The sequence below is a fragment of the Topomyia yanbarensis genome, chromosome 2 (assembly GCF_030247195.1).
Source record: "Topomyia yanbarensis strain Yona2022 chromosome 2, ASM3024719v1, whole genome shotgun sequence".
In the NCBI taxonomy this organism is placed as follows: domain Eukaryota; kingdom Metazoa; phylum Arthropoda; class Insecta; order Diptera; family Culicidae; genus Topomyia; species Topomyia yanbarensis.
Window position 1 is genome coordinate 316599238 of NC_080671.1, and position 25113 is coordinate 316624350.

At 38.8% G+C, this 25113-nt stretch overlaps 1 protein-coding gene across 6 annotated transcripts in view; it reads left to right on the forward strand.

Moving 5' to 3' along the window:
- The first annotated feature begins 1290 nt into the window (after positions 1-1290).
- LOC131683673 (histone-lysine N-methyltransferase, H3 lysine-79 specific) overlaps positions 1291-25113 on the forward strand; it is a 46733-nt gene continuing 22910 nt past the window's right edge. For 4 of the 6 annotated variants that reach the window (XR_009304546.1, XR_009304547.1, XR_009304548.1 and 1 more), the window contains exons 1-2: positions 1291-2204; positions 24739-25103. Coding sequence is in view for 2 of the 6 variants with exons in the window: in XM_058965855.1 (XP_058821838.1) it covers positions 24837-25103 (267 nt within the window). In the remaining 4 variants the exon portion in view is untranslated. Of the gene's footprint in view, positions 2205-13197; positions 13312-24738; positions 25104-25113 lie in introns of those variants that run through there. The other 2 variants (XM_058965855.1, XM_058965856.1) reach the window with 2 other exon arrangements.

Consider the following 25113-nt stretch of genomic DNA (forward strand, 5'->3'; position numbering starts at 1 on the left):
TTTATACTACAGCCACTTCATAAGTTATATGCACATATTGTTATAGAAGCGAGGTTTATGTACCTAATAGTTGTGATATGTGATGTAGATTCATGTTTCTTGTAAATAGACACATTTGGATTATTAGCCAGCTAATAGTGTCATCGCCAATTGCAAAAATCTTTGTGTAAAATTACTAGACAGTACATTTATATTTTTATCAGTGTACAAAACAATCCAACTAGTGTAAAGCCGAATTCGGAAGAATTGACAGTAAATGCAACGACGTTGGTAAATGTATGAAAAGGGTCCAAAATATGTAAGGGTCCAAATTGAGTCAGTAAGCTATATATAGTTTTCCGTTCCATTCGATAAATTTTAGGTCCCATATATATAAAATAACATTATATCAAAAAAAAAAATTCGTTGTTATACGTAAAAACATTTTCTTTGTTTTTTTTTAAATAAATCTTATGTAAACATAGACAACCATACATAGGAAAACTTCAGTTGTTTACATCTGGCCTATCAAGACAACACCCAAAATGAAAAAAACTATAGACATTGAATGGAGTACATGTCAAATTAAAATAACCCTGCGGGAAAACCGGGAAAACATGTATTCATTTTGTCTGACAGGGCATCATTTGTCGTGAAATTCGATATGTCAAATGCTTCTGATAGTGTCAAATCAAGACTGTCAACATATTTCTTTATTTTAAATTTAAATTTTATTTTCACGTTTCCTGAGTTGCAAAAAAATATTGTTGTAATCACGAAAATCAGCTTTATCGATGTAGGTGATAAAAAAGATTTTTTTTCTCATTTAATGACCCAATTGCAAATTTCTATTTGTAAAATTACTAGATAATCCTTTTACGTTTTCATCAGTGTACAAAACAACCCAAAGAGTGTAATAACAAATTTGGAAGAATTGGCAGTAAAGGAGATAAATGTATGACAAGGGTTCAAAATATGTAGGGGTCTAAATTGAATTGGTTACCCTATGTATAATTCTTCATTTAATGTCATTATGATTCTTCATTTAATGCCATAAAAATTCTTCATTTAATGCGATAACAATATTGTTTCTTCATGTGACCGTGTCAAATTATTTCAGTTGACGTAGAGAAATGTTACCACCTTTTATATCAACAACCATGGACAAGAATGACACATGTCAGCCTACAACTGTCAAGTATTAAGGCACCATCTGGCGACGATTCCAGGCACCATCCGTCTTAAGATGTCACGCACACACATACACTTCGTCATCCATCAAGCAAGAGACGACGATCTTCAGAACACTGCTAAAAGAGCACCATCAGCAGAGTGAAACAAGTCGTTGAGTGCAATCCTCATTTTTTTCGCTGCAGTGCGTGGTCCGAAAGATCTGTTTTGTTTATCACACATTTCGGCCCGCAAATTTGTGTCTGCAGATGAAAAAGTGTGATCAGTGACGAGTTTATCGGTTAATGTGGCCGCTGTGTGTAAATTGTACACCGAAAAGTAGTGCGAAATGGCAGAAAAGTGAGCTTGAAAAATTGTAGCACCCATTTTCGCTCAAAGATCCATTAATGGGGGGAGATACGTCGTCGTCGTGACGAGTGAAGCAGTCAAGACAAACTCGCGTTCGACTGGGATTTGAGATACTCGTTAGATTATTACTTTTCATGGGCACATTGAAGTTTCGGCGTGTGAAATGTTAACATGATTGTGGAATTATACCCTCAATGGAGTTTGTCGAAGAAATTGTAGTGTGAAGGGGCTTTTCAGAGCTCAAGTGCGGTATTTTCTTTTTCTGGTGGTGCCGTTTCCTGGGAGCAGCCATTTCTTTCGGTGGCGGAGCGCGTTTCTCCGCGAGTGCTCCCTGCTAGTGTGAGTGAGCGCTGCTAAACAAGCGAAGAGGCAAGAAAAACGCGAGTGCAGGAAGATTGTTTAGCGAGTCACGCACACACACCGGGAAGGTGGTTCTGCTGCCGTCGAAAATAAAATTTGATGTACAGTGAAGAACAGAGGAAAAGCTGCCGTGTTTTGGATTAGCGGAAGTGCGTTCACTGTGGCTGGATAGTGCTGGCGTTTGAGAGTGTTGTGTACGGCCGGACTGAAAGCGGCAGCTGCTGTAAATTAGGCGGACGTGAGTGGAAGCTACCCCGCAATGAATGGATAGATGTTTTTCTCTTCTTGGGAAAGATCGGACGGTACCATACTAGTGCACCCAGGGGGTAAGAGTTATTTTCATGCCTTTTTCGCTATATTTACTAAACAATGCTGTTCTATAATAGAGCATATTATTTTTAAGTTTTAGATTGCATTTGAAGCACAGTTAAAAACTGGTAAATAATTGTCGATAATGGTGAATAGTGAGATATCTTCAAATGGACCAACAAGTTTTTTAAACAAACACTTGCTTGACTTCTTTCTATATTAATTGACTAGATAGTCAACGGAAAAATTTGTAATTTATTGTTTTATTGGTTACGAAAATCTGTCAGTACAGAATTGTATATCAGGTCAAGGATATAAGTTTAGGAGATCACATAAAGATCCAAAATAAAACTTGGTACTGGTTCCGAATCGCGGCTTTTTCGAAAAGAGGTTTAATTTCTTTTGGAAATGGTTCTAAATGGCCTATTTTATAACTAGCTATAAAAAAATTCTTTAAAGTAGTTTAAACTGAAAAATAAGTTGTTTCCACTTACCTTACTAACAATGACATTGCTCATGAGAAAGTGACGTTAAGGGTGAAGGTAGTGTGATGCGGCTTTGCCGCATAGTCGAGTCCAAGGATTCGAAGCGGCGCAAAGCCGCTGAGAAACCGAGGGACAAGGTGGTTTTGGTCTTGTTATCGTAGGGTGCAATCAAACCTGTAATCCACTCGTTTGCCCGGTATACTCAAACATAGGGGCTCTCCCTAGTTTAAGTCGGACAGCACTTGAATGAAACGATGTGGCGTAGCCACATACGACACTGACAACATTTTTATGAATAAATGCTATTTTTTGTTACTAAATAAAACATTGTTAGTGCCTAATGTGGCTACGCCACATCGCTTTTTGTCATGCTGTCCGACTTCGCTACCGCTCAGTCGGACTAATTATGAATATCTCTGCCCCTTCCCAAGAAGCTAGAACCAAAGGAGTGACATTTACCTTCTTAGCCAAGCCTCTCCCATCAATTAATTAAACCCCTTTAAATTCAAATGGTGCTCACGGTTATCCTCGTTTCCTTTTTTTTCAAAACTAGCAATGGTTTAATCTAGGTAAGGCTTGTTTTGAAACGGTACAACAAACGTTTGACTATCGATAGGAAGGAAAAAATTACCAAAAATGGATCTCCGTGTGAAGAATCACAAACGAATGGTCGAACCTCTCTAGAGGAACCACAATGGTTCAGTCGCAGACGTGGTGAAAAAACTACATTTAAGCAAAACTTTGGAGCACAATGCCAAAAAATGTGAAAGACTGTTATCAAGCCCGCATTGTCTTGTAATGGGTGACAAGACTGATGAGAAAGCAGATTCCCGACAGCTTCCAAGGTTTCTTATTCTCACTTTTCGTCATAATTTCGACGTCCCCGAGGAAGTTAGAAAATAGAAGACATCTTGAGCGTTTTTTCAAAAAGACATAATATGTCAATGTCAATATTATCTGCAATGAGTTACTCTCTTTGTTTACTTTCTCTTCTGTTAATAATTCGGTTACTTTAACATTTATCCCTGAACTCTTTGCATAATATGCTAGTTAAAACTACCGTCTTTCGATCTGTACTGTAGAATAAGTGAAAAGCGTTATAGTGACGCCGTAAAAATCGAAAGAGAAAGTAAACAAAGAGAGTATTTCATTGCAGATATGTCTTTTTGAAAAAACACTCGAAATATCCAAGTTCTCCAAAAATAGATGATTTGACACGTAATTAGCTCCTACGAAAAGCGGTGCAATCGCAACATTTGATGGGCAGGTCTACTAGAAAGAATGTCTCCAAAAGCGTCTACATCCACCTCTGAGGCCTCCCGATAGCCCTACACTTTTTGACCGGATTTGGTCTTGTGCCTTTGCGCGAAAGATGTTCTGCAGTAGTACTGGGTGATCAATTTCATGCCAAGGCATCCTAATCCCCCGATCGCACAGGAATAGCGACCTACTGGAACTTAGTGGCCATCTTCTTCAAAAAGGCGACAAAGTCTATATGTGATGTGAATTCGGCTGTAGTCCTGTACTCCGAACATCATTACACGATTAGGGTGTCGCCAAGGCGAGCGGAATGAATAAGGCATTTATTAACGACATGGCAGCGCAGCAGTGCCGTTCGCAAAAAGTACAAATTATCTCCTTCATTCCACCGTGGATCTTTCAAATATGCCACTTTACGATAACACGACGCATGTTATAAAATGATATTTCCAGCAATTCAGCTTTTTGATCACAATCAGTTTAAACCACAATTTCGCATATTGTTAATCAACGGACTTGTACAATTCTATCTCCGTTATAAGTTTAAAAGGATATTATGATTATGGCTATTGATAGAACCACAATTGAAACACGCAATACGCCACATTCCAATCCGCCCTGCAGACCAAAACCTAAACAAACCCTACAAATTCACCGCAGCAGCACCGCTATTTGAACTCTGTTGACACCTATTCGATTCCCGGTAGAGTGACTCATGTTTATCACTAAAATATTTCCGAGGCTCCTTCCTATATCGAAAGAGCGCCGATATCTCCACCGCCGCTATATTGACGAAGAAGAGTGCCGTCGATCAGTGAAACTATGTATGTATGTGTGCCCTCTTCTCTGCTGTTTGCAGGAGCATGGCAAGGCACTCAAAACAGTTTAGTTCAACGTCTCTGCTGTAATCTCTTCGTCACTCGTATTTACGTGCCCCCGTCCTCATGGGGCAGCGCAGCATCAGTATCACAGCAAAAGCAGCGTTATGTTACTAGTTTTTCCTATAGATAGGTACTTGCCTCCCTCACTACCTTGCTCTATGCCTTGCGCGATGCCTCCTCTATGTTGGATTGGAAGCTAATGCTTGCTTCGCTGTTCCTCATCGCACCTCATTAGCCTTCGACGCTGTGTCTATATAGTCTCACGGTCAGCGCTGCCAGTTGGAACGATGATGGTTGGTTTGATAAAGGGAAGTGTATTTACCTGTATTGTTGAATTATAGATAGCATATTGAGTTTATTCTTGCTAGGTTTCTATTATCATGCTCCCAATTTCAATCTGTGCATTAGGGTGAGTTTTTTAAGACTGTTAGCTATATATATCCCATATGGATTCTTGTCGAAAATGAGTTATCTGTTGGATTGTATTCTGTATCACCACTGAATCACAATGCATAAATAAGATTACCAGGTTTGTTCAGAAAATATCGAAAAAAAATACCAAAACATGGTTGTCCCATCTATAAGGCTCAATGAAAATGTAAATCTTGAACAGTGTTTTTCTCGGCTTTCAATATGGGACTCTTGTGCTTTTATGGGCAGTGTATATGAGGCTTGTTCGTGACAAAATCTAGATCTTCTTTCTAATTAGAATACATATAAACAATTTTTTTGTAATCTGCAACTTCTGTCCACAATCTTTCAAAATTGTTTAATAGTTGATTTCCAACTGCTACACATAAAAGAAATGCAAAACCAATATTAACAAATGACCAAATGGATTCGATGGTGAGACAAACAATCAGAAGAAGGCCAGACCTTTCTTTTGTTTACCGTTCAATCATTTATTGTTTCAGTTCCTTTTTACATTTCTGAGTATTTTACATTTCAAGTGATTCAAAATATAACTATTTTTCTCATCTTTGTTTTTGGTTATTTACATTTGGTTTCGTTATTAGCATAGCCTAATCGGTTATTTTCAACTTATGTTGAATGATGATGAACTTATGTTGAACCTTTCTGTTCTGTCATAAGTATTTGTGTATAATTCGAAGCATCAGGAATGCAGTCATTCAAGATAATGACCGTTCCGTACCATAATAATAGGTAGCATGTGAGGGCTAAACACTAGTTCGAAATGTTTTTCGTGGATTGGATGACCAAATTTTCCAACGTGATAATGTGTTACGAAACTTAGAACGTAGACGACCTCAAACAATTTCATTGTTTGTTTTTCTATACTGCTATGCAACCAAATGAGGTGACAAAGAAATTGTGAACGACAGTGGAGTCTAAGTAAATTTAGAAAGATATTTTTTGACCGTTTTTTCAAAAAGACATATCTGCAATGATTTACTCTCTTTGTTTACTTTTTCTTCTGTTAATAATTTGGTCACTTTGACATTTATCCCTGAACTCTTTGCATATTATGCTAGTTAAAACTACCGTCTTTCGATCTTTACTGTAAAATAAGTGAAAAGTGTTATAGTGACGCTGTAAAAATCGAAAAAGGAAGTAAACAAAGAGAGTAACTCATTGCAGATATTTCTTCTTGAAAAAACGCTCAAGATTTGTCTTAAGTTGCATAATATTGATAAATAAAGAATAAAAATAATAATGAGTTTCGCAAGAAATATTTAGTCTGGCAACTCATCTGTATCAGTGGATGAACCAAAAAAAAACTTCCTATCGACAGGAAGGTACCCCAGAATATCTACCAGAATGATTTTAGTGCAGTCATAATGTACTCTTTCGGTTGTGACCAGATATTTTGCATGTTTAGAAGCAAATAATGTCTATATTGCATCGAACTGCCCGAAGCTATTTCTACGAAATTGAGCTCTCGCAATAAGAGCGGTCTAAATGTCAACAGCAGGTAACAACCAAAGCAAAATACCAAAAATTGTGTAACGAAGCAGCTAAATTGGCTATCCCTGATTTTTGTTTGGACTGCACAAAATAACTTTTCTAACACGTATTAATTTCTACGTTATTTTTCAAAGCACTTGTTACATTTCAATGAATTATGTATTTTTCGATAGAACAGACATAAGGCCATATCTGTGAGAAAAGTTTCATTTTTCGATTGAACATTTCAAGAGATCTATGTGTTTTAGGTGTCCAGATTTTATTGCGAAAAAGCGCTAAATTTTGTAAAAGTTGGAATTGGTGTGGATCTTATTGTATAATCCTTTTATAATCAGTTATAATATACTAATCCTTTATGTACTTGTATAACTAGATTATTGCTGGTTAGGCCCTTTTGAAATAAATTACATTGCTTTATAATCAGTTAGGTCATGTCGTAATCAGTAGATCCTTTTAATAGTAATAAAAATTTATAAGGAGCTATAACACCCTCCCCAAGGTTTAGGAGTCTGACGGTATTGCAAACATCATCAAGTATATTGCGTGCATCAGTCCTACAGAACCTCTGACAGACAATTGCTTTAAGATGGGTATTGCATTACGCCTCGATAGTGGCGCATCGAGGAGACCGAGAGGGCTTATGCGCCTTTTTTAAGCTCCATTTTTTTATTACTCTGCACCTGCGCTACCAACGCTGAACCACTAGTCTGCGCGGTGACGTGGCCGATTGGCGGGTCGACGTGGATTGACTTTTGCTCTGTGCAGTGTTTGCAAAAATTGTTCCACAATTTGATGGCGATATTCGTGTACGGGACTCACAGTGGGAGTCATTGTGTGTACATTTATCGGTCGACTTAGTCATCTTGCATAAACTAATTAAATTAATTTAGTAATTAAATTAATGTAATAAAGTAGATTAAGTAGAAAACTATTAGTTGTCGCTTTGTAATAATCGTAGTTTTTCGTACTAGTGTACAATTGTTATGTGCTAGTCGTATGTCTATCTATGTATGTGTTCGTCTGACTATTTGTGGCAGTTGGGTCAGGGAATGGACGCAGAACTGGCGTATATGATAGAGTAGTGGCTAATACTGCTGGTGATCAATTTGTGCATTTGGTTCTATTCATTCGGGAAAGTCGGAATGGATAAATTAGCGTACAATGAATTTACCGACGCACGTGAGTCATCCATTGCCTGCCAGCATAGCACGATGAAAGTCTAACAGCATGCAATTGTCGTTTAAGGTAAAATAGAACATTTGCTGCATTTAGATGAGTTTAATTGCATGTTAGGTGTGTTTTTCTATTCTACTTTGCTAGTCTGTTTTTTTATGCATCTATTAGTATGCTGTCCTATTATTGATGTATACCAAAATGGTATCGGTCAATGTATACACTTCTAATCAAGCTCTTTACCTCTTTTTTTCTTTATTCGGCATGTTATAATCCCTTTTATTAGTTTATCTCTACTATACGCTATCTATACTCATATAGGTACAAACGCTCGTGGCCTTCGCGATAACACAAACCTGGCCACAAACGCGCCCATGCAATTGCAATAATCCACACATACTTACGCTCGCGATTTCGCCTACACCAGTAGTTAAGTAAACGTGGCATCTGTAAACTTCCAAATGCGGTCTCAAACATTAACCCACCACTCGCGCGATCATGAAACGGTCACGTCCGGAAGTCTTACCTCGGTCCTAGCAGTCTGGACTAAGTCTTCAGTTGAACCAATAAAAAAAAGTAACGCTCATATTCACTAAACAACACATTCCATGGTGACATGACCTGGAACTCTAGTGATATGGGGAAACGGACTTTCTTCTACCATCTGTACCATACACTAAAAATTAAGCATCAGACCCACGGTTCGCGCGCGATCAAACAGGAATACATAAAATAAAATCGAAATTATACACGCGAAATCACATACACGTGACAAACACGTTAATATACAAATGCTTGAGCCCTTCGCGACCATCCACGGCACCTACACACGCGATCTCGTAAACATGATAACATCCTGGTGGTAAAGTTAATGTCTCAGCTCCTATAAATTTTCAAACGAGGTCTCAAGCGTGAACCTAAAAACTCCCGCGGTTGCATAATCATGAATCGGTCAATTCCGGATGTTTATATCCTTTATATTAGCAGACTAGGTCCATGCCTTCAATTGGATCAATTAAAAAAAGAAAGCTCTCATATCCTCTGGATATCACGTTACATGGCGACATGACCGAGGACTCTAGTGATATGGGTAACTTACTCCCTGTGAATTGTACACCGAAGACTATCAGAATGAAGGTTCGCGTGACCATCCAAGAACGCACGCGTATATAGGAATGGCCACACGGTTACAAAATCCAGTCTTGTACACGCGAAGTCACATGAACGCGAGCACACGTGACAAATACGTTAACATACGAACGCTTGAGCACTTCGCGATTAACAACTCACACCTACGTTCGCGATCGTGCAAACTTAATAACATCCGGGTAATAAGGAAAATGTTTTAGCACTTACGAAGTTGCAAATGTTGTCTCAAACGCGAATCCACAAACGTCCATTTTCGCGCGCTCATGAATCGGTCACGTCCGGAAACCATTACTCTCTGTCTTAATAACTTAGGTCCATACATTCAGTAGGATCAATCAAAAAATAAAACTCATATCCACTAGACAACACGTTCCATGGCGACATCACCGGGAACTCTAGTGCTATGGAAGTTCTCACTTTCTTTTAGCATCTGAGCGAGATTCACGGTCCGCGCGCAATTATCCAAGAACATACGCGAATATGCGAAAGGCACACGGTTATAAAATAGAATTTATGCACGCGAAGTTACATAAACGTTAGCACACACGACATACAAACGCACACGCAATCGAACACGTCAACGTACAAATGCTCGAGCTCTTCGCGATGATACACGCGATCGCGAGTCCATACGCCCGCACATACCTGAACCGTACAATCAATATCACATTCAGTATCACAACTCTCGAAAAAGCTTCAAATCTGGAAGAAATGTAGCTGAAAAAATTCTTTATTCAGTTCTACCGTCTCATTTTTTTATGTTTTGCGATTTAGTCCGGTTTGACTTAACACCGGCCAACTTTGATTGGTAATAGCAAAAAAAACGAAAAATAATTTTCAAATTTCTCGAGTGACAGGTGGTTTACTTGAAACTATTAAAAAAGTAAAAAAGTTAATTTCGGAAAAATGTGGATTTGACCCTTTTGAACGCCAAACATTCATGTGCTGTTCATGAAATTCCACTCTACGGCGGAATATTGAGTGAAACATGTTTGTTTACAAAAATTTCTTCAGCCCTTTCGATGAATTCGTACTGAATTAGTAGTTTACTTTCACCAATAATTTCAACAACTTAAATTAGTTAGGGAATTTACGTTTCGACCTCGCCTCATCAGAATCCGACACGAACTTAGTGACGGGATTAAGCTAGCGCCGGATTGACGTTAGCTCCAAAAAACGAAAACTCGATTTGTATTCCTGAGCAAACCCCTAATCATGTGCGATGTCCCGTAAGAAAAGGTGTTCTGATTAAACTGATGAGAGTTTCTTGTGGGACATCACGCATGTAATCATGAGGTTTGTTAAAAATCACAAAAAGTACTTTCGTTTGTTGGAGCTAGCGTGAATCCGGCGTTAGCTTAGTCCTACCACTAAGTTAGTGTCGAATATTGATGAGACGAAGTCGAAACGCAAATTCAATAAATAATCAACAACTTCTTACTTCAATGTTTAAGTTGGAACCAGGGTGTATGTAAAGAGAGTGAAGACAACTGTCATAATTATATGTCAGTGATATTCCAAACGAACAAACGACCTCTCAAAATACATGAATTTGACTCGTTTGGAATGACACTGACAAATAAAAATTGCTCCAATTTTATCGTCACTCTCCTTATATGCACTCATGTTGGAACTAGCAGACTTTGCATTTTATTCGTGGAACATAAAAGGGCTATTTGCAAAGATGGCATTAAAATGTGTACGGAATAAAATTGCATCACACGAAAAACTTATTCAAAATTTACCCACTCATCGGTTCGTTTTCAAGCTCTCAGAGAATAAAATGAAACATTATTCCACTTTTACCATGTTCGCTCCACTCAACACTGTTCAAAAAGTCTTGCATAACGTTTGGGTTAACTTTTGTTGTGTGTGAATATCCGTTTTTCTCATATTTCTGCCGCAATTCCACCTCTGCTACAATCGACAAGGCCAATTGACAACTGGGATTCATGTTTAAGATATCCAACGAATTTCGTGATCCTTTGTGTTTTAAAGCTCTTTAATGTTCATTAGTGGAAGCCTTACCATGCTGTTTGGATCAATAGGATCGAAGACGTTCAGGGACGATTTGTCAAGTACGCTCTGCGTTTCTTGCCATGGTGTGATCCGCAAAACCTGTCGCCGTATGCAGTCTTTGTGGCCGAAGTACTGCTGGATGAATACGATGTTCCTGACCTACTAGCACAAATGCACTTCTATGCAACATCTCGTACTCTTCGCCAAAGAGTTATTCTTGTTCCTGGAATGAGATCAACTGACTATGCTTCCAACAGTCCTGTCATTGCAATGGTTCGGAGGTTCAACGAGTTCTTTGAACTATTTGATTTTTAATCATCTGGATTTAGAAGACCAATTCAAGGAATTTTCATTGAGACATTAAATGTTAATTTTTACAAATACAAATACAACGGTTGCACAATTGCTAGTGAAACTTACACAATATAAACAATACACATTGAACGGGTTTCAGTACAAAATACTTAAGAAAAAAGTTACAGAAGTTTGACAGTGAAGCAATTTAGTTGCCTACAGTCTTTATTAATAATCGTTCTATTTAATAGTGTTACATTTTCTATGGAAACGAATCATCCGATATTAAAAATTGAATTTTAATCAATTTCTTTCGTGATAATCCACGCACTCGTACCACCTTGATCTTGAAAACAGGGTAACATCCTCCCCCGGTTACTAACTGAACGTTTTTGCACTTACAAACGCGATCTCAAAAGTGAACAGACGAACGCCCGTGCTCGCGCGATCGTTATGCGATTTTGTACGAAAATCCCTACTCTCGGACCTAGCAGCCTAGGTCCATGCCTTCAGTTGGACCAATAAGAATAAATTACGCTCGTATCCACAAGACAACGGCGACATGACCAGGAACTCTAGTGTTAACTCACTGTCTTCTTGCATCTGAAATACACACTGAAAAATAAATAGATTCACAATCCGCGCGTTTATTCAAGAACTCAAGAGTATATGCAAATGGTCACGCTGTTACAAAATCAAATTAAATTTTTACACGCAAAGACACACGCTAGCCCATCGATCGAACATATTAACATACAAACGATCGAATCCTTCGTGATAATACATAAAGACGAACATTCAATCGCGATCATCCAAGCCCAAGATTTCGCATACGCAAAAGCGCCTCAATGATTTGGTGAACGATATAGCACTTATAAAGTGATTAGCGCGATCTCATGCGTGCACAAAGAAACGCTCAGTATCACGCGATCGTAAACTCGCAACACCCACGCATCTAAATATCGTAATCATAATCACGACCCGCTGCAATCGACCTTAAGCAGCGTTTTACTGGGTCACATTTCCCGTATCGTCTGGAATTGTAGTGAATGATTCCGACGGGGAGACCTTCCTAGAACCCAGTTCTACAGCTCCAGTAGGGTTACTCTCGAAAAAATTATAGAGAGTTTTTAACCCTGGGTCCATGGTGACCCCAAGTTGGTGCCAGTTACTAAGGAGAACATATAAATAAAAGTAGTGCCAGTCTTTTGGTTCCCTAGCCAAAACACAATAGTTCTTTTTCACTTTCTCGTAGGCAAACAAGAGCTTTTGGCTTTGCTTCTCGGAACAAGCCAGTTGCTTTAGGGCGTTCAGGTGTCTTGTGTAACCGTTTGGATTATTGCGTCAAGCCCCAAATTGGCGCCAGTAACTGACGAGATGAATTCGAAACACAAGTCAAATTTAATTTTTCTGTCCCTGGAAGGAATTGAAACAACACGCAACAACCATGGTTCGTTTTAGTACATTGTGTATTGACACCCTTTGATGCTTCTTCGAACAATATGGTCACTGCGGATATCACTTCATTACATTACGTTGCGGATTTTGATAAAACGGTCAAAACATCTAGCACCACTGACCGCGATTGCCTCCACCCCTATCATCCAGCGCGACCATGCGAAAAACCGTGGCTGCCACCACAAGCGTTCCCATTACTGCTTCCCTGCTCTGCTATGCTAAGCACCCATTCCCCTCGCCTTTCCTTCTATGTGTATGTTTCGTGTACCATGAAAACGAGTGAGGAAAAATAAATCAATATTCTATCGATTTTCCAACAGAGCTCGCACCAGAAAAGTTTAAACTCGCTCACGTTCTCGGTCGGTCTCAGCACAGTCTGCTCAGGGAAATCCTCGAGGAAAGTTTGCTTCGCTCGTTCTTCTGTGACGTCCCGTGTTGTATGTGCCAAATGTGAGCCTCGGCTATAATGTGTCTCACAGGTGATTGTTGGGATATGTAGTTAGTTATTTTGGAATATAATTGGTTTTCGGCTAGCGCCAAGACGAAAACAACGTCACCAAACTGGGAGCGGCTTTACAAGGCAGTATCTTCGGCGGAATAGCGTCGAAAATTTCGTCTGCCCTCGGTTGGAATTGTTATCTATTTTTGTGGCAGGAGGAATGAAAAGATGAGTGACAGCACTATTCTCGGCTGGTGGTGAAATGTGTTAGAGACAGCAAAAGAAAAAAATCAATAAAAGCAAACGCCCCACATAGGAAGAGAATGCGAGAAGCAAAGTGAAACATCGATTTTTTTGTTATTGTTGTGATTTCCCCCCTCAGCTCCACCCACAACAAGCATGCCGTCTCACAGGGACTCTCCACACTACCGCACTGTGCTTTACCGAACCTACAGTTTTTCGTTCCTCGTCAGCATTTTATCGGGCTGGCTACTTGCAGAGTAGTTACGCGCCATGACTGTGATGCTGAGGATATATAGGATAGGTACCCGACTGTATATATGTGTAGGAGAAAAAAAAACGGAAACTATTTCATCGCGTTCTGGATGAATTGTGTGAATTCTGTGCTTAAGATGGAAAGTAAAATGGGTGAGAGATTTCTGTTGCTGCATCAGATACCCACCCACTACTTGGGGAGAAAGTGCACTTTATTGTGATACCCTCTTTCGTGTTATTATTGAAGAGGAGCTATTTCTGGATAGATATTGCTCAGTGTTTTGCTGTTTGATATGTGATGCGGAACTGTTACTTTAATTCACTTTTATTTGCTGTTTGAATCTGGGCCATTGGCTCCGAGCTGTGCGTTTGTGGTAATTGTATTACAAAATGAAGAAAAGTTGTTTAAATTAGAAATACTTCAAAAAGCTGAGATGTATTGAAAATAATTTAAAATAATGATCACCTATTATTTCAGTGATTGCTTGGCCTACAGTTATCGAATAGTTTATATTGACCATTCCACGTCAGATTTAAAACAAAAAATTTAATTCTAATATTATTTTTTGCATTATGTAACGAAAAATAATTGATAAGTATTTTTTGTGTTGGCTTAATGCGATTTTTTGAACTTCTGGATTTTATAAAAATAATCATTTTCCAATCACTGATAACTTTGACTCAACATATGGAAAAAAATTAAATAACAAGTTACATTTTTGCATGGGCTTACCAGACATTTTTTTGAATTCAATTTGTAATATTTTTATTTTGTTATTCAACTTCCCTGAGTTTTGACGAAAAGCCCTGGTACTGGGATTCTTTAAACTTGGGGCGTCCCAACCCAGGGCTCCCGTAGATCACAATAGACTAGATCAGTGGTTTTCAACGGGGGGTGAATTCACCTCCAGGGGTGAATTGGATGACTGTTGGGGGTGAATTATGCCGGACAAATTTTAACTTGTTATCCAAACATTCCCGTCGGGTATTTGTCTTGGTAATTGTTTACTTTAGCTACTTTTCCCCCTGTAAGTGGAAAACATGTTTTTCTTTCGTGAATATGCTAGTTTAGTGTTGCAGATTCATAAAAAAGAGGCGGAAAGCGAAAATTTTTAATAATTTATTAATGAGACTAAAAGTAAGTTCTACCTACTAACCTTGCACATAGGGTTATTGTGCTCCCGAAAGTAAAGTTTTTGGCAAAGCTAGTTTAATGCGGCTACGCCGCATGGCCGAGTCCAAGGATCCGAAGCGGCGCAAAGCCGCTGAGGATCCGCTGGACGAGCCTTCCTTGTACTTGTCATCAGAAACGCAAGCGAACCTGTGATCCACTCGTTTGCCCGGTATACTCAAACATAGGGGCTATCCCTAGTTTAAGTCCGACTGAGCGGCAGCGAAGTCGGACAGCACCCAATTGAAACGATGTGGCGTAGCCACATTAGGCAGTGACAATAATTTAATTTTTGCCGATGAATACAATCCTATTGTTACTAAATAAAACATTGTTAATGCCTAATGTGGCTACGCCACATCGATTTTTTTCTCATGCTGTCCGACTTCGCTACCGCTCAGTCGGACTTAAACTAGGGATGGCCCCTCTGTTTGAGTATACCGGGCAAACGAGTGGATCACAGGTTCGCTTACGTTTCCGATGACGAGTACGAGGACTACGGCTATGCGGCATAGCCGCATTAAACTAGCTTCACCAAAAACCTTACTTCCGGAAGCACAATAACCCTATGAACAAAGTTATTAGGTACAACTTACTTTAAAGCTAATTAATGAATTATTAAAAATTTTCGCTTTCCGCCTCATTTTTATGAATCTACAACACTAAACTAGCATATTCACGAAAGAAAAACATGTTTTCCATTTACAGGGGGAAAAGTAGCTAAAGTAAACAATTACCATTTGTCTTTATATATTGTGTCAGTATGTCAAGAATTGAGATGCTTACTGAGAGTGCCCTGGAACAGGTTTCTTATTGTAAAATTGTGGCATTCATCCAATTGAAAATCTTTTTTACAGGGTAATAGGGTTACCACCTTTAGTAAGGTTTTCACCCGGAAATTTTTACTGACCTGGAATAGGTTTTTATAGAATCACTTTGAACCTATCTGACCTATCTGCTGAGCTTAAATTAGACAAGTATAAACTCTTCCATTCATTCCCATTAACCGTTGGTTGTTTTGTTTTGGGAAAGCATGATGCATACCACTACTTTGAGCTTTTCTTATTAGCTGTAAATTTATCGCGTTTGTAAACCGTATTGTCCATTTAGATAGGTGTTAAATTTCACTTCCCTGGCTATCGAAAAAAAATCCAAAAGCACCAGCCACTCACGCTGTGGAGGTGCTCTCTGCCACAGCTAAGTACCGAGAAGCAGGCAGGAAAGCGATAGCATCTGTGAAGCACACTGCGGTGTCTTCCGAAATTTTTGCTGGGCACAAAATATTCGGCTATTCGTCATCACAGTCGCATGGAAGGTTCCAACAAAGTAGCAAATTTTTTCTACCTGGCTAACAGTTAAGGTCCGCTTCTGGAGCAGTCAACAGTAACACCGAAGAAACTTATTTTAACATATTGAGTTAAAATTATTCATCGTATCACTATACTAGGAGAAATAGACGCAAAACCCGGAGACCATGAGATGCTCTCCAAAAACTGGAGTCTCCGGGTCAAACAATTTTCAGAAAGGGGTACATCATGGGGATCAATATTCGGAAAGGGGTACATGGAACGAAAAAGGTTGAAAACCACTGGACTAAATGATCTTTGGTAGCCCAAGGGCGCGTGCTCTGGGTTGACGGGTTGTATGTTTGGCGTTTGTTCGTAGCTACTAATACATGTTCTCTACTGTCTGTTTGGTGACGTAGCTGACACTACAATGGTTTTAGTACAGGGTACGGCACTCGAAGTGTAACCAGTTGAAAAGATCATAAATTTGGGATTTTTTTTATTTATTTTAAAGTGTAGAATTTTGGAATTTGTAAGGTTTGACCTTTAGTTAATTTTTTTATGCGTCAATTACTGCGGTCGGATATTTTAAGTTCGTTAGCCATTTGATTCGTACTTTGTCGTGGATTTCGCTCACGTCAATTCTTCACTTTCCGAGTGACATTGCAGTCTTTGAATGACCACCTCCATGGTGTTTTGTTATGCTGCCAGTTTTATTGTAACGAGTTATACTGCGATAAACAAAAACTTTATTAACTTATTTATGTGTCCTAAATAGCTGGCAGGACTAAAATTTGTCAGTCGCGCACGGTGTGTCGTGGGTCTTACCCTTGCTGTGTTACGCGAATCTCTGCTAAAGTGGAAGATTGTTTCTTCGCAAATCGTGGGATTCGAAGGATGGTCATGCCCCTAATACCCATTTCGAGGTTCGCTATAGGCGATTATAAGCCAACGTTTTTAGTATCATCAAGTTACTGTACAACAAGTGCTGATGATGAAATGTGTAGTGCTGTGATCGAGTATGGTTAGAGTAGCACAAATTAATTTATAGATATCAATTTATGCAATATATGCAATTTACCATAAAAACATGAAGCTGTTTGTCGCAGTGCGCTCGAATACTTTATTTTATACCACTGCGATGGCATATTGTATTGAACACAACACTCGGGGAGAATCGTGTCGACTAACAATCGGGCCACTATATGAAAGTAAAAAGCTAGTACTTTCAGTATGTTATGATGTTGTTTGCTCCTTAACGATTTATTTATAGTGGAAGTTACCCCAAAAATATCGTAAAATTTGGAATATCTTTTTAAATTCAACAGATAGGAAGTAACTATGTTCGTGAAAAATATGTGTTTCGATATCGCAAACCACTTTGTGGAAGATCCTAAGAAGATACGAGAATGTCTAAAAAGGTTATCATGAAAAAACTAATTTTAAGGGGTCTTCCTTATAATATGCTCCATAACTCGTAAAATTTTAAAGCTAGATATATGGTGTCTTCAGCAACTTCTTTTGTAGTAACATTTGCTACGACTTTGCTGAAGACACAAAGTCTCTACCTTAATTAGTTCGAAAAATAAATTTCGTATATCACTTATAGGTGAATTAATCACTGAACGGCATACTTCTGTGGATGCGCAATCATAAGAACAACAACTTCTCCGAACAAACTATACCTCCAAAGTCAACGGTTTAGACGCTATTAATTTTGAGCACGAAAACGACGTTTTAAAACACTGCACTAGGTGGATTAAAACAAATTTTTGGTATAGAACTTTCAAACATGTCAATCTCCCTCTCGCAGGTTGATGGGATTGACGGTATTGTAAACATCATCAAGCCACAATATATTCAATAGAGTTATCTAAATATAAGGACCTTCGCTCTTTTTAGTTTTTATTTGCACCAAGTTCTACTACTAGAGGTTAATTAGTTCTCATGTTAATAATCCACCAAACATTATGACTACTGAGGATTTGATTTATATAAGAAGCCCGCTTCAAGATGTTGATTACAATACGCCTCGATAGTGGTGTGTCGAGGAGGCCGGGAGGGCTGATATGAGCCTTTTGTCTGTTCTATACCTTTCCTCTATTCACCAGCTCATAACCAACAATCAACCAATAACAAATAGATAATTGAGAAAGGATGTGCTATGTGTGGTGATTGGCTATTCAAGTATTAGTAGTGTTTGAAGTACTAATGTATGTCTCATGTGATGATCATAACTTCAGCTGTATCTTGTACCTATCTAATCTATTACGTCTCTCATATATTGTCTTTTATTTCTTCTTTTCGAGTCCTATACTGCCATTCTACACCCGCCTTCAGCTGAATCAACAACGATGGTGATAGTGAACGTCTTAACACTCACACATTCTCAAACGCGGTCTCAGCGGGAACCTACAAAAATGCCATCGTGCACGCGATTACGAATCGGTCACGTCCGAAAGTCTATCCTTGATCCTAGAAGCCTAGGTCCATGCCTTCAGCTGGACCAATTAAGAAAATACGCCCATACCTATTAGACAACACGTCTCATGGCGACATGACCGGGAACCCTATCGATATAAACGATCCCACTCTCTGCCAGAATTCAAACCGCGCACTGAAAATTTAATATCAGACTCACGGTTCGCGCAACCATTCAAGAACACACGTTACAAAATCACGTCAGCGCACAAACGTTAGAGCCCCTCGCGATTTTCCAAGCAGCCTACGAACTCGCAAACATGATTACACCCCGGTGATAAGGTGAAAATCTCAGCACTCATAAACTTACCAACACGATCTCAAGTGTCAACCTACAAACTCCCGCGCTCGCGCCATCATAAATCGGGATCGTCCGGAAGTATCTATCCTCGGTACAAACAATCTAGGTCCTTGTTAATTATTAAAAAAATAATAAAATTGAAAAATAACTACCATATCCACTAGACAAAACGTTCCATGGCGACATGACCGGAAACTCTAGTGATATGGGGTAACTCTCTCCCTGTCAGAATGTGATCCGTACACCGAAAACTAAAGATCAGAATGACGGTCCGCGAATATATAAATCGCCGCAGGGTTTCAAAATCGAATTTATACACGCGAAGTCACATACACGCGAGCACACAGGACAAACACGTCAACATACGAACGCTTAAGCCCTTCGCGATCATCTACGCACACCTATGCCCGCGATCGCGTAAACTTGATAACACTGCGGCAATTGTGTGAACGTTTTAGTACTTACGAAGTTACAAACGCGATCTCAAACGCCAACCCGCAAATGCGCGATCATGAATCGGTCACGTCCGGAAATCTTTAACCTTTATTCTAGCAATTTAGGTCCATACATTCAGTTGGACCAATCAAAAAAAATAAAGCTCATATCCACTAGACCACGCGTTCTACGACGACATGATTGGGATCTCTAATGATATGGAAGAGCCCACTTCCTTCTGGAATCTGAACCGTACACAAAAAATTAAGTATCAGATTCACGGTCCGCGCGCGATCATTCTAGAACACACGCGAATATGCGAAAGGCACACGGTTATGAAATAGAATTTATGCACGCGAAGTTACACGTTAGCACACGCGACATACAAACGCACACGCGATCGAGCACATTAACGTACAAATATTCGAGCCCTTCGCGATGATACACGCGATTCCGAGTCCCTACGCCCGCACATGCCTGAACCGTACAAAGAATATCACATTCAGAATCACGGCCCGCTACAATTGGCCTATTGCAGTGTTTTATTGGGCGACATTGCCTGTCTCGTCTGCAAATTGTAGTATGTGATTCTGACGGGGAGTCCTTCCGAGAACCTAGCTCTACAGCTCCAGTAGGACAACTCTCGAAAAAAAAAAAAAGAACTTTCAAACATGTCAATCTAGAAATGAACCACTCCAGAACATACCATTAACGTTTGCTCGACTCGAAGTAATTTTCCACAATCGATCGAACCAGAGTGTGTTTGCTAAATACTGTTTATATTCAAAACACAACTCCAAACGTGTTTCAAATGAAGCAACAAAGAGAACCGCAGCGTATACCAGTTTTATGGTACGAAATAAAAAAAATCAAAGTACTCTTCTAGGGATATGATTGTTTTGGTTCCAATCATAATTCCCATATTAAATACTACCAGTATGCATATGCTAAGGAATTTGATTATTACAAAATACTAATACTTGAAAACCTGTAATAACAATAAACACCAATCAGTGCTTTCTCTGGGTCAGATGGCATTACTTTTGGGTTAACTACCAAGAATCGCATTTTGAAAACAAATCAAAACTAAAACTACTCTAACATAACTCAATATCTTCGCCCACCTTAATCTACAATAAACTCACACCTCTAGGTAGGCGCAAATCAAGTTGAGTCTGCCTCCCGTATATTCGAAATATGAAACGTGTGTGTCAATAGGCTCATTACCATACGTACCTACAAATCGACGAGAACATTTCAAATGGGCATATAAACAAAACGTAATCAATTGCGGTTAATACTTACTTCAAATGGACGCTAACAAAGCTTTATACACCTTAAATAAGCTGATTCTGAAACCTGACTGTTCGCGAAATAATGCATTAACGAAAAGGCACATAAGCAAAATAACTTTATGAACGTGTCCGCTGGAAAACAGACAGAGAAAGAGAATTACCAGAACGGTGAGAATGAAGGAAACGGTGAAAATTCACCTTTTTACCGTTTCCTTCATTCTTACCCTTCCGGTAACTCGCTATTTTCCAGTGGACACGTTTATAAAAATCCTTGAAAAAGGAAAAAACAAAGACTCACGTCAAAACAAGTCAATACACAAAATAACTTGTTTTGTTGATGTTATATTTCACTTCCCCTCAGAAATTAAAGGTCCATATACTTCAAACAACAAAACGAAAAAAATTGTTTATGGACCCTTTTTAAATGATCGATAATTGTACTACATCCGGATGATATAGTCATGATGTTGCTCGTTTGGATTGCAAGCATCGACTGACTCAAACAGACACGCGGTATCTCTATTTATAATCTCATGGTATTAGGCTGAGTCGCTAGGTGCTCCCCATTAACGGCTCTTCCCGGAATATACTGACTAATGTATTGGAGTTTTTATGTGTTCCGATATTCCTTTTACAGGGTTTTCAATATTGTATTATTGAAATACATTAACTATATAAGCAACAGAACCTAATTTCAGTTAATTCCGATTTGTTTCGTAGAAAAAAGACATAAATCCATCAATAAATAACAGAGATATTAGCGTTCAAAAAAGTGACGCAAAAACGTGACATTGTTTGAAATGACGAATGACACCCATCCCCAGATAGTGCAGTAAGACATTTTCAATGCCAAAAACAGGGTTTCAAAAAATCGTTACAGAAAAATAAAAAGGCTAATATCATTGTTATATTTGGCAAAAAAAATCGAATATCTTCAACCTAGCGAGAACATTTTGAAGTTATTCATATGGCATAAAATACTATGCACTGATGTTGAGAAAATGAAAGTGGAAAAAATAACTGGTATTTTTCCATTTTAAACTATTTTTGTAGATAAATGTTTTGGTCCCTTTTGAAACACCGCCCTCGTTTTAGCCCTTTCCCATAAACCCTTTTCGGCGTGTCGTCAGCTCATAGTGTAAATGTTTTGGGTCCTTTTCGAAAAGTCTCTTTCATCAAGAAAAAGGTGCTATACACATTTTTTGGCTTTGCTTCTTTGAGTATATAAACCATTAGCTTTTTAAGGTCCCTGCCCTTTTGCTCAGTAAGGGGAATGGGCGCGTTGTGTCAGGTTGGTCGAGGCACAATTCGATTGTGAGTCAGTGAATGCATGACGCACAAAAGAGCCTGAGCCGATTGCAATTACTGTCAGGGATCAATCGAAGACTTAGAAATGGAAATATGTACGTAATTAAAATCGGTTTAGTTTACATAGTTATAATTCGCCAACTGCTTTGGGTCACTAAATTATAATGTAATATAATTAAACGCAGTGTATGTATCACAAAATATGACTAACCATGTTCCTGTTTCATGTCCGTTGAACCATTCAGAGTGGCCAGAATAAACATATTTTTTCATAGCACTAACCTTTTTCCTTTCTGTATCGTTTAAGTTATTTATTTTTCTTCTCTGGAGAAGCGGACAAGATTTGCTAAGGCTTAATGATGTGCAAAAACTCATGCATAGGACTACCAAGAGTGAACAAAAAGATGATAGCTCTCAGTATATCGCTGATCGAGAATCTACAACCATATGTACACATAACACTGGCACCTCAAGCAACATTCGATTCCACAATGCTGAGAAATAAGTTCTCAAAATATTTAATATTTACTACTTGCTAATGTCGCACAATTCAACGCACCCACCGGAAGGAAGTATGAAAGATCTGCTGATATCTCTTTTAACCTGGGAGATTCGGAAACAATGAACGAAACTAAGAAATACATATATGCACACATGAATATAGATAAAAACAAAGGAAAAGAAGTATACAAGTGCACTAACGCCGGAGACTCCTGAAGGCACTGAAATTAACAAAAAAAGGGTAGAGTACAAGGATAAGAAAACGGAATAACCCATGAAATCGTTGACACATAATGACCTCACTAACAGAACGGAAAAAAGGACTAAGAAAGAAGAAAGAGCAAAGAGAAAGTACCAACTGACCCATGACAGGCAGAGAACGCCGACATAACCGGGTATTAAGGTAATATCAAATGTCCTAATCCACTCGTACCTAGGTAGAAGGTGAAATCTAAAATGGCATCTATACTCTCAAAAGAACAAGGAATGATGAAAAATAGGCTAAATATTAGCGTAAAGGTAAATTATGGAAACGGAAAGGTAAGAATGCATAACAACAAATGATAATAATAATTATACCAAATAATACCAAATGAAATTCTTTATATTGAAAAAGGTGTTTAAATGGCGCCCATGCGCTAATTCGTCCTAGTTTAAAATTTGAGTTGAGGGGGGTACGCATTTTTGGCTTAGGGCAGAAATGCCGATCAGACCGGATCTACACCAAAAATGTACTATAAGGAAACTCTAAACAATTAGTTTTTAAAGGTGTTACACACACGAGGTCACAGGACACACGCCCCAAAAATTTTCACTATGGATTTTGTTCTAGCTATTCCAATTCGGCAACAGCAACACCGTGGGCATATGTAGAACAGAACTCATAGTGAATATCTTTGTGTCGTGTGTTCTGTCGCCACGTGTGCGAACGCCTTAAATGGAAGTGAAATGTACCATAAACAAAACAAGTTATTTTGCCTTTGTGCCTTTTCATATATTATTTATTTCATGAATGTTTAGGCATGAAAATCGGCTTATTTATAATGTGTTTAAAGTTGTGTTAGCTTACAGTTCAAATAGGTATTAACCGTACTTGCTTACGTTTTGTTTTTGTGACCATTTGAAATGTTCGCGTCGGTTTATAAACAAACTTTTTTGACTAATTTCAACACTCCTTCCACTCTTGTGGTCTTTCGTGTCGCGTTAGTTAAGTTGCATCAAACAATCTTTTCCTCAATTTGGCTTTAAAAAAAATTGAAACAGGAAAATTCATTTTTTTGTCGTGATACTAACAAATTTTCGATCTTGTGGCATCTAATCACATCCACAAACTTGGGGTTAAAACTTAAAGTTAGCGCACCACGGTTAGGTTCATATTAACAAAATCTTGGACTCACACTGTTATAAATAAAAGAGACAGCAAACCCAATGTGTGCTTGTCGTTGTGGAACCGATATGCTTAGAATCGATTATGGGAGAATGAGATGTAGAGCGGCAGTATAACGCACTGATCAGGGCAGATCTATGGTGGTAAACCCAAAATAAATTTCAGCCTTTTTCACTTGTCAAAACACGACTGAATTAGGCAATCCATGAGACATTTCTGATCAGCTGATTATTACTTCTGACGTAACTCGGGTGGGTGCGACGTCCAACAAAATCGCCGATTCGATCCAACATCAAACGAATCGGGCTAATGAAGTATAGTTGTCGGACGGGGTTTTCAATTCGCAGAAGTAAACTTGTTGACAAACCCCTCGCTGAATTGTCAAACAAACGTCGTGGTGGATTGCCTAATGCTTGAATATTTTGCGCCTAGAAAACCACATGATTCGCGAATCTCGGCCCGGTTATGTTGCTGACACAAAAATACCACATGCATTTCGAAACGTAAAACTACACGCGGACATCGTGGTATTTGTGGTTGTATTCACCATGTTGTAGTTGTTACAAGCATGGATTGATGCACGTTGTAACCCCGGGAGTAATATTGGCACATAAATCGAGAACAGGTAGTAGCACTTATCTACAGACAGACAGCTTATCTCAATGCTCGAGCAATACATTATAGTAAATCAAGGTTATTGACCGTCTCCCTGTTGTAAACAGAAACACATTGTTGTTTTTTCTCTTATACCATCAGTACGCAAAAACGATTCTAATCAAAGGTATTTTTTTCTTGTCACAATTTCAGATTTACAATGTTACTAACATCTGAGAAAAAGTTGCCTTTAAGATAGAGAAAAGAATAAAGTGAATATTTCTAGTGTTAAGTGTTGAAAGTTTTGCAAGATGGCAACCCCAAACTACAAAGAGCTTAAACTACAATCTCCAGCTGGGGCCGAACCGTTTCTATACAATTGGCCGTTCTCCATCGGTGGCGGACACGACCACGGAATCGAGCTGATCGAGAATGTGCGATGGGTTTGCGAGGATATGCCGGAAATTAAATCGGCCATCGAGGAAATCAATCTCAACGACCTCGATACCGGAGACTTCGATGCGATGAAAAACCTGTGTGATCGATTCAACAAGGCAATTGATAGTGTGGCTGCATTGGTAAGTTTTA